General features: G+C 34.5%; 1 protein-coding gene across 1 annotated transcript; it reads left to right on the top strand.

Moving 5' to 3' along the window:
• The first annotated feature begins 674 nt into the window (after positions 1–674).
• On the top strand, positions 675–18530 carry LOC111420595 (uncharacterized). Its single transcript, XM_071197200.1, is given in 17 exon segments — positions 675–854; positions 922–1270; positions 1322–2022; positions 2078–2529; positions 2590–2797; positions 8955–9092; positions 9148–9295; positions 9353–9535; positions 9596–9780; positions 9835–10611; positions 10771–10917; positions 10968–11105; positions 16936–17095; positions 17152–17343; positions 17394–17572; positions 17636–17980; positions 18034–18530. Coding segments are annotated over 17 exon segments (4872 nt in total). The 5' UTR covers positions 675–722; the 3' UTR covers positions 18472–18530.
• The last annotated feature ends 5 nt before the right edge of the window (positions 18531–18535 follow it).

The raw sequence follows: 18535 nt of genomic DNA, 5'->3' as shown, positions 1-18535 counted from the left end.
AGAACGCAATTAATAATACTTAAATCTGAATTTTCAAATTTTTGTTTTGGCTAGACCCCTGTAAAGTTCTAATGAACAGTCGTCGTGGATGACCTGTATAATATAATAAACTCTGGATGGCTTTGGAAAAGACTAACATAGCAACAAAAGTTACTAATATGTAAAGGACCAATAAAAAACTGCTGACCTTTTGGGAGTGCTGAGTTGGTTCTTTTTAAATCCTAGCATGTGCAAATTTGCCCACCTGTAGAGTAATACATTCTTCTTTTTCTGATTTAGCTCACAAGTTTCTAAAATATTTCGCTTTTTACTTATCTATGTACTGTTAAGTCATAATGTTTGCATGCTTAGGTTTAATAAATATTATTATTATATAGCTTAAAATGATTACATAAAGAAATTAGTAAAAAATTTTTTTGTTCAAATTATCATCTGTCAGCTATTTCTAATTTCGTAATAACAAAACATATCAAAACAAATTAGTCATCCAATTTCCTGATGTTATCTTTTTTTATTAAAGTCATCATCTCTCATTTTTAATTAAAGTACCACTTGAAAGCTTTATCATGTGTATGTATATATACCCATATTACATAAAACAGATTCACAATAAAATTATATTAAAGGCCAAGGCTAATTCATTCTATCTTGTTCTAAAACTGTAGTCCGGTTATTTCGTTAAGAGATTTTGTTAGTCCGGATTTTACCGTTGAGTGACGAAGATGTTTCATCAAGTTCAAACAAAACAAGGTGTTTTAGAAGGAAAAGAAAGAACCGATTTTTTTGGGGGAAAATATTATAGCTTCAAAGGAATTCCTTATGCTAAACCGCCACTTGGAAAATTAAGATTTACAGTAAGAAACAATTAATCTCCACAGTAAATGATGACCTAAATTTATTTCTTCAAAAAAATAAAAATAGGCTCCTTTACCTCCTGAGCCATGGAATGGAATAAGAAAAGCTATTGACGAGCAAGAAGGTTGTTATTGTTTCGATCCCATGGAAATGAAGATAATCGGAAAAGAAGACTGTCTTTATCTCAATGTTTACACTCCACAAGTAAATTTATTTTAAATTAAAATTAACGACATATTTAAAACAAATTTTTAGTTACCAAACGGTAAGGGATTCACCCCAAAAGCAGTTATGGTTTTTATTCACGGTGGGGGATTCACTTCTGGCTCCCCAGCAGAAAAACTTTACGGTGCCGATTATTTAGTAAGCCAAAATGTTGTTCTTGTAACAATCGCTTATAGATTAGGAGTATTAGGTAAACTAAAATACACATTTAATGAAATATTTATATAAATTTATCTTTTAGGATTTTTATCATTAAAAGATCCTAATTTAAAGATACCAGGTAATGCTGGTATGAAAGATCAAGTTATGGCTTTAAAATGGGTTCAAGAGAACATAAAAAGTTTCGGTGGTGATCCCGGAAATGTTACAATTTTTGGTGAAAGTGCCGGAGGGGCTTGCGTTCATTATTTAATAATGTCCCCAATGGCTAAAGGGCTTTTTCATAAAGCCATCATGCAAAGTGGAACCGTTATGGATCCTTGGGCAAAAGGGAAACCATTAGGGATGGAGTTTTGTCACTATTTAGACATAGATCCAAGTGATGAAAATGAAATGTTAACAATGTTGCTAAAAATGCCCGTTGAAGATTTAATAACCGCTCAACTATCAATGAAAGATAAAATTCAATGCGACACTTTAAGATATATTGCTCCGGTTGTTGAAAAATCCAAAAAAAACGCATTTTTGTGTGAAGATCCAATCGATTTATTAATACAAGGAAAATACAACAAAGTTCCAATTTTAATGGGTTATACCTCTAAAGAAGGATTAATTTGGGGGTATGTACCTGAAACGGTGCCACGTGGAAATAATTTAGAAGAGTTCATTCCGTATAATATGCATTTGGATAGAGGCTCACATTTCTCTATGACTATTGCAACCAAATTAAAAGAATTTTATTTTCCCAATAACACCAACATTTCAGGGGATCCACTTTACGATGTAAATAAAAATTCATACTCACACATTAATTATTATAGTATTAATTCATTTTTAGTTGTACACAGACACATTATTTTTAAGAGGAATGTACAAATCATCACTTTACCACGTCGAAACATCCCAAAATCCGGTTTATTTATACAAGTTTTCAATGGATGGAGATTTAAACGTTTTAAAACAATTTCTACAAGCCACAAAAGAACCAGGCGCTTGTCACGGTGATGAGTTAGGTTACTTGTTTTCAAATGCTTTTAAAAAAGATGTTCCAAAAAATTCGAAAGAATATAAAGGAATTTTGATTATGATTCATTCTTGGACGAATTTTGCTAAAATTGGAAATCCAAATGGAAACGGGGATGAAATAATTAACGTTGAATGGAAACCCGTTACTAAAGACGAAATTAATTTTATGGAATTAGATTTTGACTTGAAAAGTGGTGTTTATCCTGATAAAGAAAGAATGGAATTGTGGAACGAAATTTTTAAAATTAAATCACACACCATGAGATATTAATTTTAAATGCGTTTTTTTCTTTGTTTTTTATGTATTTTGAATAAACAATGAAGGTCAATCTCGCTTAGTATTTGTGTATCTTACGAACCTTTCACTTCTTATTTCAGTGTTAAGATACATTTCAATATGGAATCTGTTGAAATAAAAATAAATCAGGGTGTTTTAAAAGGTAATGTCTCTAAGGATTTTTTAGGGACGAATTTCTTCAGTTTTCAAGGTATTCCTTATGCTAAACCGCCAATAGGTAATTTGAGATTTCAGGTAAGTAAATAAATTGATTTTAACACTTTTAAGAAAAGTATGCAACCATAGTAACACATAAGTAAATGATGTATTTTACAATAACATTAAAATCATAATTACATCAAAACTAATACTGAGTCATTGGAGCTTTTTGATTATAACGCTAAATACTCAATATGGGGTTCGAGATCAACAAGAATATCAAAAGAATGAGAATTAGTCAATGGAAGCAAACAACCTACAGCAGATACCTAGTTGTGAACGAATATACTGGCCGACTGATCAAAAATCCTAGAAGTTATTGACTCCTGCGTTATTAGAGGAATCTCCCTAGCACCTGAGAGTTGGTGATACCCATAAATTTGCTACCTATACTCCTCAAGATTTTGGACTAGGCTATCAGGAGTACCTCTAGGCGACGTACTCAGCCTAGTAATGCATCTATTGAATATGCCAGATCTGCCAACAACAGAAAGTATGCTTACAAAAAAAAAGAATGTCTCCAAACGCGAGCAAGTATACATAAAGCTAAGTAAAATGTACTGGATCCGTTGTGATATCTTTCCACTTCCAAACATTTATCTTAAGAACTTTTCTAAGGCAGCCCCTGTTTTCCAGTTTCCAAAATATCACTCAACCGCATATCGGACTTTATTCACTTCTTGTTCACAACTTTCCTTTATAATCAATTATTTTATTCTTCAGTCCCCCATCATTTTTTCTTGTCAGAAACTCGTTCTCTAAGTTTTAAGTATGTTGGCGACAATATTATGAGCAGCAAGAATCTCCAAGAAGTTATAGTTCAAACAACGCAAGGAAGTTTGATATCAGGTTACCTGAAGGACAGAATATAGAAAAATATGTATATGTCACTAATGTAAGATCTATTATGACATACGCGGTAGAGACACGAGCAGCAAATGCTACGGCAAAAGAATTCTCAGCGGAGAAGACACTAAGGTTATTAAGAAAGATGTGCGATATCTAGGACATTGTGATATGGGCTTGAAACAGAAGGTGACACTATGTTGAATATGTGGAAGCATCAAGACTATCAGGGATAGTCAATGATGAGAACTCAACTTCCCTGTACAGGCTATGAATAATGAAGAAATAAGAGCAATGTTTTGAAATAAGAAGAAGAAGAAATCACTTACGTTACAATCAGGAATCACAATCCGGAAGGATTTTTTTGTCAATGTTCCTCTTTCCACAATTTTCCTCCATCTCTCTTTCCACTCCTAGATAATCTTCTTACTGGTTTCTCTTTTTCGAAAGTTTCATAACTCAACCGCATATTGGGCTTTATCCCAATAATATAATCTGGTTCGCTACTTTCTTTTATAATCAATATTGCTATTTCCTTTTATAATTAATGTCAATCATTAGCAGACACTACTATGATAATAAGAGATTCCCTTCCCATTCTGAGAACTACGTCATGGAGGATGTTCTGTTGTACAGGTATCAATATGAACCCCAACCCAACTTTCATTTTATTTCATGCAAGAGGAAAAAGATATGACAGAAGGACTGAAATGCGCTATTCTTCAGTCAAGAGCTTATAGCTCAAACGTAAGGAGGTTTGATGATATCAGGTTACCTGAAAGATACAATACGGCACAAAGTAAGTATATGTCAACTTATTAACAATATAAATCTTTTGGGATCATAAAAGAACTAAGAATATCATAGAGATATGCGATATTCAGGACATTGTGAGATGCATCTGCAAAGGAAGATGGTAATGGAAAGACTATGTTGGATATATGGAAGGATCAAGACTACCAAGAATAGTCAATGATGGGAGCTCAACTTCCTAGTATAGGCTATGAATAGTTAAGAAATAAGACCAATGTCTTAAAGTAAGAAGAAGACGAAATCACTCATGTTACAACCTGAAATTACAATTCTGGTCAAACACGGACTTTTTTGTCCATGTTCCTCTTTCCACATGTTTCCTCCATCTGTCTTTCCAGTCTTTGATAATATTCTTACTGATTTTTGTTTTTCGCAAGTTTCGTCAGGAATCGTTATGTTCTCATCTAAAACCTGCCATCTTTTCTCGCTTTACAAGCATACCATAACTAACAGTATATTTCCACCAATCCTATGATTTTGAGTATCTTTTAACAGTTTTTTGCGCCTTATTTATTACACATTGGTTATAGTCCAATTATTAAGTCCAATTTCAGCTCATCTCAATCATTTTCCTTTTTGGCACTTGTCCTTTTCGGCATTGTCCTATTCAAGATGCAGAACCAGAAAAATTTCGTTAGCCTAAAGTTATAAGTATCTTCTTTTGTTTCTAACGATTGTACTTAGTATTCACATACGAAAACAGTTTAGAATGCAGATGGGACGTTTCAGCCGACTTTGTTGGTTCTTTATTAACTTCTATTTTATTATTTTTCAAGTTTTATGCCAGCCTGATTACTTTTTCTTTTGTTACTACCCTACAGATTTCCTAACCCATCTTCGCAAGTTCGGTGGGAACAATTCATTGATTATCTTTATTCATGTTCCTTTACGATCATTTTAAGAGGACTTTTCATTCCGTTTACATGTTTTCTCGTGCAATTCTACGTTTGCTTCTTGTTGCCGCTCCCCTTACCTTTTTGAAGCTGTCTTGCTATCATCAGCATATAATATCATCAGAAAGCATCCCGTACAACCACATGACGGTTCAAAACGTGTAATTTCTCGGTGTTATAGTTTAATTTCATTTTTCTGTCAAGCACAACTCTTGCAAGACCCTCGTAGTACTGTGTTGTTAAACATCCCTGCAATGTTAAGATAAAAGCATGTTATCTTTTACCTAAAATAAAATAGTATTGGTATTTTTTTAACAGCCATTTTTTTTCAAAGACAACATAAATGCAACAAATGTCAACTTAGGGATCGTATCTCAATTTTGGGACACCTGTACATTTTAATTTTATCTCAAAAAATGCGCGTTAAAAAAGACAACATAGATGTCCAAGCCTCTTTTCCTTAGTTTATGTACACATCGTATAATAAACTCTAGATGGCTTTGGAAAAGACTAACATAGGAACAACATTAATAAGAATTTATACCAAAAAGATATACTAGAAAAAACTTCTTTAGCTTGCTTTTATTTAAATATATATCGAGACTAGTTTCGAGGTTACACCCTCATCTTCAGTCGAAATTAGCAAAGACGAAAAAACGAAAAACACATTAAAATATTAAAATAAAACAGTTTAAAAAACTTACAGTCAAAAATTTTTTTTTCAAAGCGATTTATACATGGAAAGCGAAAAACTCAAACGAAAAAACATTATCTCGAAGAAAACTTCTTTAGAAGGTATGAACACGTTAAAATTGAAAAATAAATAATCACAATAAAAACATTCACAATATAACTCAAAATGTAAAATAAACAAACGACATCAAAATATATTAAAAATTTTTGTGAAAAACGAAAAACGAAAAGATGTCGACGGTGAGACGAGAACAAAGGAACTGGGAAAAAGACTTGAGCGCGAAAAGAATTTCGAGCAGATCTAGCCTATAACCTTTTTCACATTTATGTAGAAGTTTAGTGTTATTATAGTCTATCTTGTGGCCTATTTCAATGTGATGTTTGAATACATTGGAATTATTTTCGAAATTTTGGAAATTAACAAACACAAAAATAACAATAACTGCGAATTATTAAATGATCAACTTCAATTGTATAATACAACCTATTTTTATGTCTCTGAGAGATCATAAAACAATTATATAACAAGTTTATTTGTCCGGGTAGTTCAATGCAGGTTTAAAACCCCCTCAAGTCTTTTTCCCAGTTCCTTTGTTCTCGTCTCACCGTCGACATCTTTTCGTTTTTCGTTTTTGACAAAAATTTTTAATATATTTTGATGTCGTTTGTTTATTTTACATTTTGAGTTATATTGTGAATGTTTTTATTGTGATTATTTATTTTTCAATTTTAACGTGTTCATACCTTCTAAAGAAGTTTTCTTAGGAGATAATGTTTTTTCGTTTGAGTTTTTCGCTTTTCATGTATAAATCGCTCTGAAAAAAAAAAAAGTTGACTGTAAGTTTTTTAAACTGTTTTATTTTAATATTTTAATGTGTTTTTCGTTTTTTCGTCTTTGCTAGTTTCGACTGAAGATGAGGGTGTAACCTCGAAACTAGTCTCGATATATATTTAAATAAAAGCAAGCTAAAGAAGTTTTTTCTAGTATATCTTTTTGGTATAAATTTTTAATATATTCCCAACTTGCAACATGGATAAAATTCTTAACATTAATAAGAGCGACTAAAACTGTATACGGCAACTTAATAGCAGAGTTAAACCAGGGACTTAAACAATGATAGAACGATCCCTGTTCTTTTAGAAAAATGGAAGTAACAATTAGGAATGACGGAATCCTGGACACAAAAAATATCCCAAATAGATCCTAGACTGGAAGCGATCTGGATCAGCTGGAGCGAGGGAATTGATAAGAAGACGAAAGAAAGAAATTGAGAAAATCTGTGGAAGGAGAGCAGTGGAGATTAGGAATGGGAAGACGCTGGAAAACATTCCACAAATCCAAGTGGTTTTGTACTTACCGTGTCCTCTTTCTGCTTTCGCTGCTTGATGGCCTGGTTGATGTCCCTCGAAGTGTATCCATTCTTCTGCAGCACGTCTCGTAGAAAGTGTTGCTCCTTCTTCAAGTTCTCTCCTTCACATAGTCTCGCTGCTCGCTGAAATAATGTACGGATCACGGACCTCTTCTGTTGGGGATGATGATGTGAACATGCCTGTAAATACCTGTTGGTATGGGTCTTCTTTCGGTGTACACCAAGTTCTATATCTCCATTTGTCGTCCTGGTGACCAACACATCTAGGAAAGGTAGTTTTTTGCAGTTTCTGTTTCCATGGTGAACTTAATCATAGAATGTTGAGAGTTCAAGTGATCCAAGAACTCTTGGAGCCGTTTTTGACCATGTTGCCATATCACAAACGTGTCATCCACATATCGGAGCCATAGTTTTGGTCTCTTCTTCAAAGCGTCCTCTTCGAATAATTCCATGTAGAAATTAGCTATAACTGGCGATAGTGGAGATCCCATGGCTGCCCCTTCGAACTGCTCGTAAAATTCTCCTTTCCAGCTGAAATACGTCGACGATAAGCAATACTCCACCAGATCTGGCACGTATTCTGGTAAACCCTCCGGAATGAGTTTTCGGCGAAGACCCTCTACAGCATCCTTAACTGGTACCCTAGTAAAAAGGGATTCCACATCGAAACTTACCAACATATCCCCAGCATCCAACTTTACACCTTTTACCGATTCCACAAAATGTGTAGAATCCCTGACATACGATTCCGTGTTACCTGTAAAGGGAGACAGAATCTTTGCAAGATGTTTGGCCAGCTGGCATGTTGGGGAGTTGATGGCGCTGACGATAGGGCGGAGGGGTACGTCTGGTTTGTGAATCTTCGGTAGTCCGTAGATTCTTGGTGGTACCGGCGCCTGCACAAACAAACCTTTCTGCTGTTCTGCTGGAATTCCTGTGGATTTTATCAGTTCCTTCATATTCCTTACGATTTTGTCTGTGGGGTCGTTCTTGATCTTCCTGTAGGTGGCTGGGTGCAGTAGGTTCATCATTTTGTCGTCGTATTCTTTCCTGTCCATAACAACGGTGGCATTCCCCTTGTCTGCTGGTAACACGACGATTTCTGATTTTTCTTTTATAGATCGGAGTGCCTTCTTTTCACCAACCGTCAAGTTGCATTTTAGTTAGGCTAGAGACAACAGATACTACCAAAGACTGACAAGAGAAGCCATAGAGATCCACCGACATAAAAATAACGTCAACAGAGAGGATGGCTGGGAGCTTAGCAGAACATGGAAGATGGTGGTGAACACGAAGACCTCTTCCCGCCTCACACCGGACGCGACGCAATTAGTTATTAATTAGCTTGTAATTAACGTTAACTGATTATTAATTAGTTTTTCCGACTTATATATAGTCACCGATTTTTGATCTCGTCACTTCGAACCAGTTTCTGAAGAAGGTTGCAACTTGGCATCCGAAACGTCAAACCTTTTATTAAAAGACGCACGGCAAAACCCGAAAGTTTCTAGTGTTAGTTCTAATTTTAGTTTAATTCACACCGGCCGTGAAAGCCCTCGTACTTATAAATATTTTCAGTTACCAGAAAAATGGGAATCTTGGGAAGGAGTCAAAAATGCAACTCAAACAAAACCTGGTTGTTATTCTGTCGATTTCTTTTCCGGAAATATAACAGGAAGCGAAGATTGTTTATATTTAAACGTTTATACTCCCGAAGTTTGTTTTTTTATTTATTTCATAATTTTTTGTACTTTAAATCATTTTCTTTTAGATTACAACCAATTTAAAACCAGTGATGGTTTTTATCCATGCCGGAGCATTTTTAGCTGGCTCCGGAAGTACTATTTTATACGGTCCAGAATATCTAATTTCCCAAAATATCGTTTTAGTTACTCTTAATTATAGAGTAGGAGCTTTAGGTTATCTTTCATTACTTTTTTTTTAATTTATTAAAAAAAATAATTTTAATTTTGTAGGATTCTTATCTTTAGAACCTGATTTACCAGGAAACGTTGGATTAATGGACCAAATCATGGCATTAAAATGGGTTCGTGAAAATATTTCCGATTTCGGGGGAAATCCCCGAAATATTACTTTATTTGGGCATAGCGCAGGAGCAGCTTCAGTTCATTATTTACTTTTATCGCCTAAATCAGAAGGTTTTGATCTTTATTTAATAAAAAAGAATTAAATTTAAATAAAGTAATAATCTTTTTAAGGTTTATTTCATAAAGCGATCATTCAAAGTGGTTCAGCTTTAGATCCTTGGGCGAGAGGATATGAAAATTCGCAGAAATTAATTAAAGCATTAGGAATTAACGTTAAAAACAATCAGGAAGCTTTAAAAATTTTAAAAGAAGTTCCAGTTGATGATATATTGATGGCTCAATTATCAATTAAAGATGTATTTATTTAATTAGTCGTTAAAATTAAGTTTAACGAAATCTTTTTCACGCAGAGTTTAATACCAAATCTTCGAAGACCATTTTCTCCAATAATTCAACAAAAATCGACCCCAAACGCATTTTTGACGGAAGATCCTTTAAAAATAATCCTGGAAGGAAATTATAATAAAAATATTCCAATAATTTTCGGTTACACATCGCGCGAAGGGATTCTTTTTGATTTTATGTACAAAGAAGCTAAACAATACGATTTAGAAACTGCAATTCCTCACTTTATGAATATCGAAAAAGGATCTCCTTTATCATTAAAAATATCTGAAAAAATTAAAAAATTTTACTTCGAAGGAGACGATTTTAAAATAGGAGGTGATAAATTGTATCAATTACAAACCGATAACTTATTCCTTAGAGGAATTTATCAATCCGCGAAACATCATGCAAAAGTAAATAAAAACTCGGTTTATCTTTATCGATTTTCAATGGAAACCGAACTAAACACGATGAGAATGTTATTTAAAAAAGATAATGTAGGAGCTTGCCACGGAGACGATGTTTTTCATGTTTTCAAAAATTCAATTTCGTTAAATTGCGTTGAAAGAGGATCAAAAGAATTTGATGGAGTGTTGAAAATGGTGAGGTTATGGAGTAATTTTGCGAAATTTGGAGAACCAAAAATGGATGATTTAATAAACGTTGAGTGGAAACCCATTGATGGAGAAATGAATTATTTAGATATTAATGTAGATTTGAAACAAGGTGTTTTTCCGGAAAAATCTCGAATGGAATTTTGGGATCAAATTTTATCAATTAAATCATGTTCTAACAAATATTAAATATGTTATAAATCTTAATTATCAAATAACTTAAAAATAAAACAATTTATTACATAATCCTTGAAATAAACCAGATAAGACATAATCAACCTTTTATCTACTTATTTATAGCGTATTTTTGGTTAAATGCGTTTCATTTACAGCAACTAATTTTGACGTTTAAATAACATGGAAAATCCAATAATTCATTTAGAAGAAGGGAAAATACGTGGAAAATTCGTTAGGGGATGGAAAAATATTAAATTTTATAGTTTCCAAGCTATTCCATACGCTGAGCCCCCAATCGGAAAATTAAGATTTAAGGTAAACAATTTTGGTTTTAATTTCATTTTGGTGCTTAATTTTTTATTTAGGCTCCTATACCAAAAAAGAAATGGTCCGATATTAAAGATTGCACCAAAGAAGGAGAGGAGTGTTACTCAAGGCATCTGTTTAAACAAAATATTGTAGGATCGGAAGATTGCTTAATTTTAAATGTTTACACCAAAGATGTAGGTTGAAATATGTAAAGAATTTTTAAGATTTTTGAAAAACTAACGATATATTAGGTTATAAGTCAGTATATTCTAACAAAATGTTGAGTCTAGAAAAATTTATCAAAATCTATAACTTAAAAAAAACGTTCTAAATTCTATCTGGTATAAAAAGAGGTAAGTTATTGTAATAATACAAGGTAATAAATATTAACAATTATTTCGTGTTTAATGGAGATAGAGTTCTGAGTTTTGAAATATCATATCAAAATAACCATTATATCTTGGTACCGAAATTTACAACAATACAGTACCCAGTGTGCATTAATACACGCGGTAAAATTTCTATACATTTTTTAAGTGAGAGAATACATATACAGTGTGTTCATTACTTATCGTACCCGACAAAGTATGCAACCAATATCACAGATTGGTATTGTAACGCTGTCAACATCTGGTTACTAATTCAAAATTATCCAAGCTACCACTACATATTGAGATATGTAGCCAATATTACACAGGTCACGTGGCTTATGATAATTAATTAACACAGTGTACTTGGGGTACAGATTTAAAGAGAACAACAAGGAAAGCGGGCATATTAAAATGTTGGCAGCGAAAGCTAATAAGTTTATGGCGCAGGTTTGGGGATGGGGTAAGAGGATATTTGGGAAAGATGTGGGAAAAAGAAAAATAATGTTTGAGAGCTTGATATAAAGCGTTATGATGTATGAAGATATGAGCATGGAAGGAGTAAAACCTCTTAGAGACTTAGAGGATGTGCAGACCAGGTACTGGAGGTGGCTGTTGAGGGAGACTCCGAGATATATAATCAGAGAAGAAATGAAGGTGCGTTTTAAGGTGAGGGTGGAAGGAAGGGTGCATTGTAAAATCTTGGGGGAGTGCTTCTCTGCAGCACTCCAATATTGAGGCAGGAAAAGATCGTTATGGACAGCGAGAAAGAGAGGAATACTACAGAAGGGTGGGATATTCAACGGAAGAAGTGAACAATAAAAGAAAGGAGGTGATTGAAAAGTGGAAACAACTGGAGAGCAGGGACAGGGATGTGGAAATACAAGAAACTACCGAAGATACTACCGAAGTACCAGATGACGGAGGGGGATAAGGAGGGGAAGAGGTTGGTAGCCAGGTTTATATGTGGCAATGAAGAAAGGGCCAATAGATATTGGATAGAGAATGGGGAGAGGGTGCAGACTATGTGGGGAAGGCGGGGAGTCTTTACACCATCTACTGGGGTGACAGGGAGAGGCTGGTTAAAGGAATACGAATCATACAGGGTGTATCAGGTATGATACAGGTCAATTTGAAAAACTATTGAATTGTTCAGAATTTAGTTTCTTAACAATGTTCGATAAAGGAGGAGGGTTAACTATGATAAGAATTTAGAGCTGAGTGATAGCGAAGACATATTTGATTTTCAAGTGTTAAAAGATATTGTGGAAGACAAGTTGATTATAATTCTGACACTTCAAATAGTGGTTCCGAAATTGTACTACCAAAGCAACGACGAATGAGACTAAATGGCGCGGTGTCACGGAAAAATTACATATTACGGATACAATACATTTTAGTGTCACGCAAAAGTTCAATGGACCACAGGTTCCTGCAAATACTGTACAGTCGATACAATATTTTAAATTGTAAGAGAAACTACAAATGAAGCCAACGATTACGCAGAAAATGTTCTAAATAAGATAAAAATATCTTGTAACTCTATTTGGCATACGTGACGTGCGACGAAAGAGGATGAGTTTTGAGCTTTTATTGGAATTATTACCTTTGACAAATATGCAAGAATACTAGTCGGTTAAGGACAACAGTCGGATTCCTTTCTTTAGTAAAATATTTACAAGAAAGAAATTTAATCAGATATTCTGGATGTTGCATTTGGAAACACCTGATCCTGCAAAAAATGATCTAGAATGTATTCAACAAGCTAGTAATTTTTTAGAGTATATATATTCAAAATTTTCAGACTATTTTATACCTGAAGAAAATATATGTGTTGAAATATATGTTATCAATATGGCTCTAGTTATTACCTTTTGAGGAAATCACTTAAGTGGCTGCGAAAACTGTTTTTTTTTTTTTGGGACAGGAGATATCAACAATTAATTCTTACATTCTGTATAAAACTGTACAGCTCTGACGCATTTGCAGTATTGAAATATTTTAGTTGATCAACTCAGAGGAGATTTTCGTCGGGACAGAACAAGAGTTTCTACATCAATTTCTGAAATCAGACTAAAACTTCAGACAAAACTTCACATAATGAGGAAATGTCCAAAAAGGGACTATGTTATGTGCTCTACAAGAAAACAAATAGTTAGCAGAAGGCAAACCAGTGATTACTGTGACTCTTGCGCAAGCAAACCCAGAATGCACATGGGAGATTGTTTCCAAAAATATCACACCATTCCAAAATATCATTCACACGTGTATTTCTTCTCACTTAAAATAGGACTCCTTTTTCACACTCGTTCCGCTGCGCAAATGTGCCAAAGTTGCTAGTAAGTAGTACTTGAAAAACTAGCGAAGTATTGAGGTTATTAACATTGCCTCGAACAATATAACTGATCGGTATGACGACCCGGCGAGATTAAGGAGGAAACGATTTTGTCCAATAAATAAAATTCCCTCATCCCAAAATGAGGCATATCATATCCTTGCATATCAACAACTGCTTCTTTAATCATTTTTCTAATCCAAACAAAAATCAACACTGACACAAACTAACTGAAAGGTTACTTTGAACACTCAAAATGGTGAAACGAGCAGATGATCAATGGTAATATTATATGACTAGATTCTGGTTAACCTTCATCTCAAGATGAAGGTCATGCAGTACCAGTTTGACCTTGAATGTTTTTAAGGCTGAGGTCGCAATCAATGGTCAATAAGTTGACCTTCCCCTCTACTCGTCGATTGGCGAAGCTCCTCCTTGAATCTCAAGGTCAAGGTGTGGCCTTGACCTTGATATTCGCCAACCGGTAAATACTTAAAAAGGATTTAAATAAATTCTTTCAACAACGATGATCAAGATATCGATAAAGAAGATAACATACCTCGATGACAGAATACTGCAGACAACGTTCAACTGCAACAAACGAACATGTATACGGCCCAGACTGCAGCAAGTCTCAAGAACAAAGAAACAACATTTAACAATATCTCAAAGCGGGATGAAATTATTTTAATGGGTGATCTGAATACAATAACAATACCTTCAATTTCCATAATCCATAACATAAATACACTATCGAAAGCACCAGGAGACAAAAATCCGTGACAAACTCCATAATAATCAGCAAAAACATCCACTCTTCGAAAGTATTGGATGTGAGAGTATTGAGCAAATACAGCAACTAATCATCACCTAGTATTAGAGAAAATTAGAAACATTATGGAATACACAAAAACAAAAAGAATAAGGTATGGCTAAAGGATCATTTAAACAATATCGTTGTATGCTGTGGGGGGATAATTAGGGTATTATAATATTTAAATTATAAACACCTTGGTTGTTTTATTCTTAAGAGGTTATAATGACAAGCGTATTGATGCAAATTAATCTTCCAAAAGGACCCAACAGGAAGAACGGATGAAATCTCTGTAGGGGAGTAAACCTACAGAAAAACCAAGCTCTTCAAAAGACTGAAGGAAAAGAAAGTCAACTTACTTTGCGATTTGACTTTCCTAAAACGATATCGTGACAATGACATACAGCCGACCTTCACCAGACTAACCCACCACATCAGATTCCCGCAAACTCAAGCCATCGAAGAGGCCCTCAAACAGATCAGAGAGAACGAAGATTTACCCAGCCACATCGTAGACCTTGCCAAACACTGCCTCAATAATGCTTACTTTCTATTCGACGGCCATATCTACAAGCAAGTACAAGAAGCAGTCATGGGTTCTTCACTGTCCCCAGTCATCGCCAACCTCTTCATGATCTACTTCGAGAGAAAAGTGCTAAGAGAAGCCAGACACAAACCCAAGTTATGAATTCGCTACGTCGATGATATCTTCGTCATTTGGCTTTTTGGAAAAGAAAAGCTCCATGATTTTCAGGAATACTTAAACACTATTCATCCAAAAATCCAGTTCACCACAGAAATAGAGGAAAACGGACAGCTTTCATTTGTCGACGTACTCATAAAGAAATATTTCAACAGGCTCCAACACACCGTTTATAGCAAGCCTACGCACACAAACCGATACCTTAATACCCTTTCCCATCATCACCCTTCTCAGATACAGTCAGTCGTCAACTCCCTGATTTCAATATCCATTCGACTAACGCACAACGAAAGCAGACCAGAAGAAATAACGAAGGTATCTCTGGTCCTTTCCCCAAATGGTTACTCCACGTGTTTGATGAAGAAAACCATCGACTGACACTCCAAGCCCCGGGATCCACCCCTACAAGAAAAGAAGAGGAGACCCAACGTCGTACCACCACATACAAACCTAACAAGACCATAGAGGAGCTTCTCTCAAGAATCCAAAGGACAGGCTAAAACTGGAAAACCTAAGAATGTATGCTATCCCCTGAGGCTCGTGCGACAAGAACTACGTGGGACAGACCAACAAAAGAAGAAGAGTCGCCAGAGTGGAGGAACACAAGCTGAGGATTCGCAACAAACAACTCACATCTGCTCTCTTCCGCCACCAACTCGACATAGGACACACTATCAACTTTGAGAGCTGCAAGGAAATAGCCAACGTTCCACATTGGAAGACCAGACTCATCTGCGAGTCCATCGAAATAACAAAGAATGGTACCCTCAAAAAGAGAGATGACGCCCTACCCTTATCAACCACGTGGAAAACACACACCATCCCTGATTCGGAACACCCTTCCCGAGACGTGAACCATCAAGCTCCAACAGGTCAATGAACTCCTCGCACCACCTACGACATCCGGTGGAAAAACCCGAAAAACCAGCAACCACCGGACGGCCAATGTCCTCCCCCTAACACCCACGGCTGACGTCAGATCATACATGATTTCCACGTTTAAATCTAAATATTAGTGTAAGTGTGTGTTCCCTGATGTATCTCCTATTCGGCCTCTTCTATTCCTACCTAAGATAGTTCGTATCCTTTCGTGTCTTTATTCCATATGTCATGACGTGTCATGATTGTTCAAACATGTATGTTTGAACAAACGATCTCTTAAGCATGCTAACAAAGATGTCGTTTTATTGATCTGGTTACTTAAGTTTTTTACCGGAATATGACTTACTTTGAAGTAACAAATTTGCTCGAGGGGCTAGTTTTCTGCCAGAAGTTTGCAAAAGCTCAAATTCAACGATGATACCTCCTGTATAATTTTGTCCTTTATCCGGTTAAACAGGAATGGGGTTGAGATTTGAATTACGTTTACAATGTTGGATGGCGTTCCTCTCAATCACTGTCTTCTAGGCGTACACTATCCAAGATGTTCATCATATCAATGAAGTAGATATAAAGGGTTATCAAGGTTTTGGGTTATTATGATATTAAATGTAGAATTTCGGCCGCAAATGACCTGGGCTTATTTGATAAAATCATTTATTTCCCACTTTTAATAAAGCCGGGACTGATCTTTACACTGCTGCGCCTTGGCCGCAAGCATCCTCAGCTTAATCGGATAAAGTCATACATTTCTCGCCTTAATTAAAGCCGAGGCGCAACAATGTGATGGTCAGTTTTGTGTTGATATGACATTAATTGTAGCGCCTCGGCCACAAAGGACCGAGGTTCTACTGCTGCGCCTTCATATAATATAGTAGTACTAGACAGACAAAATTAAAATTTAATATCAAAATTTTGCTTTTAGTTACCTAACGAAAAAAATACAAGTTTAAAACCTGTTATGGTCTGGATTCATGGTGGTGCTTTTATAACCGGTTCAAGTAAAACTGATCTTCATGGACCTGATTATTTAGTTAATGAAGATGTGGTTATTGTAACTATAAATTATCGTTTAGGACTTCTTGGTATGAAAAGGTATTAAATCAAAAATCTCTTCTATTAAAAAGTGTATCTTTTTAAGGTTTTTTATCCTTTGAAGATCCAAATTTAGACATCCCCGGAAACGCCGGATTTAAAGACCAAGTTTTATCGTTAAAATGGGTACAAAAAAACATAAAAAAATTCGGCGGGGATCCAAATAATGTCACGATTTTTGGGGTTAGCGCTGGAGCTTCGTCTACTCATAATCTTATTCTTTCGCCAATAACGAAAGGTTTAAAATTTTATTAAAAAATTTTAAATTTTAAACGATTTTTTTGATAGGATTGTTTCATAAAGCTATTATGCAAAGCGCCTCAGCATTATTACCTTGGAGTGTAGCAAAAAGTCCGTCGAAAAATTTAATGAACCAATTAGGATTTAAATCAGAAAAAGATTTATACGAAAAATTACAAGGACTACCTGTTGAAGAAATATTTAAAATACAAGAAAAAATGGGAGATGTATTTTTTATTTAATTAATTTTTGTTTTAATAATTTTGAATTTAATTTTTTTTTGTTATTAGCATTTTGATGCTTATAGACCGAGAGAAATTGGTTTAGTAATTGAAAAATCAACGAATAAAGAGGATAATTTTATGCCAGAACATCCTTTGGAAATAATTAAAAAAGGATCTTACAACAAAGTACCGATGATATTGGGGTATTGTACCAGAGAAGGAATGTTTTATGCCTCACTTGAAAAGAAACGTAAAATAAAATTGTTAATAACCAACTTTGAAGATGCAATCCCAAATTATTTAAACATCCCGAGAGGGTCTCAAAAATCGAAAGAGATTGCAGAAAAAATTAAAAAATTTTATTACGCCGATGAAGAACCTAGCCAAGAAAATAAAGATAAATTTTATTTGGTTAATAATCAAAATATCAAAAAAATATCATTTAATTAATTTCTAATTTTTAGTTAACCACTGATATTTTCTTCTTTTACGGGATATACAAAGCGATGAAATTGCATGCTTTAAAATCAAACCCACCAGTTTATTTTTACAGGTTTGATTTAGAAACAAAATTAAATATTTATAAGAAATCAACTGGTTGTACACTTCCTGGAACGTCACACGCTGATGATATAGCATATTTATTTAAAACCGATTACATAACCGAAGATGATATTCAAGAAACCAGTATTGAAGAAATATCGAGTAAAAAAATCGTAAAAATGTGGACGTCTTTTGCAAAAACGGGAGATCCAAATCCAAAAGATTACTCGATAAACGCTAAATGGATACCTGTTGAAGAAAATAGCATCAATTATTTGAATATTTCCGAAACATTTTCGGTGAAAGTTAATCCAGAAGAGGACCGAATTAAACTTTGGGATGAAATTCATTCTTCTTGATTTTATTTGTAAATAAATCTTTTTAATTTAAAAAAAAAACGATTAATTCCTAATCTTAATTCGC

The sequence above is a fragment of the Onthophagus taurus genome, chromosome 7 (assembly GCF_036711975.1).
Source record: "Onthophagus taurus isolate NC chromosome 7, IU_Otau_3.0, whole genome shotgun sequence".
NCBI classification, from domain to species: domain Eukaryota; kingdom Metazoa; phylum Arthropoda; class Insecta; order Coleoptera; family Scarabaeidae; genus Onthophagus; species Onthophagus taurus.
This window is presented reverse-complemented; position numbering and strand designations above follow the sequence as displayed.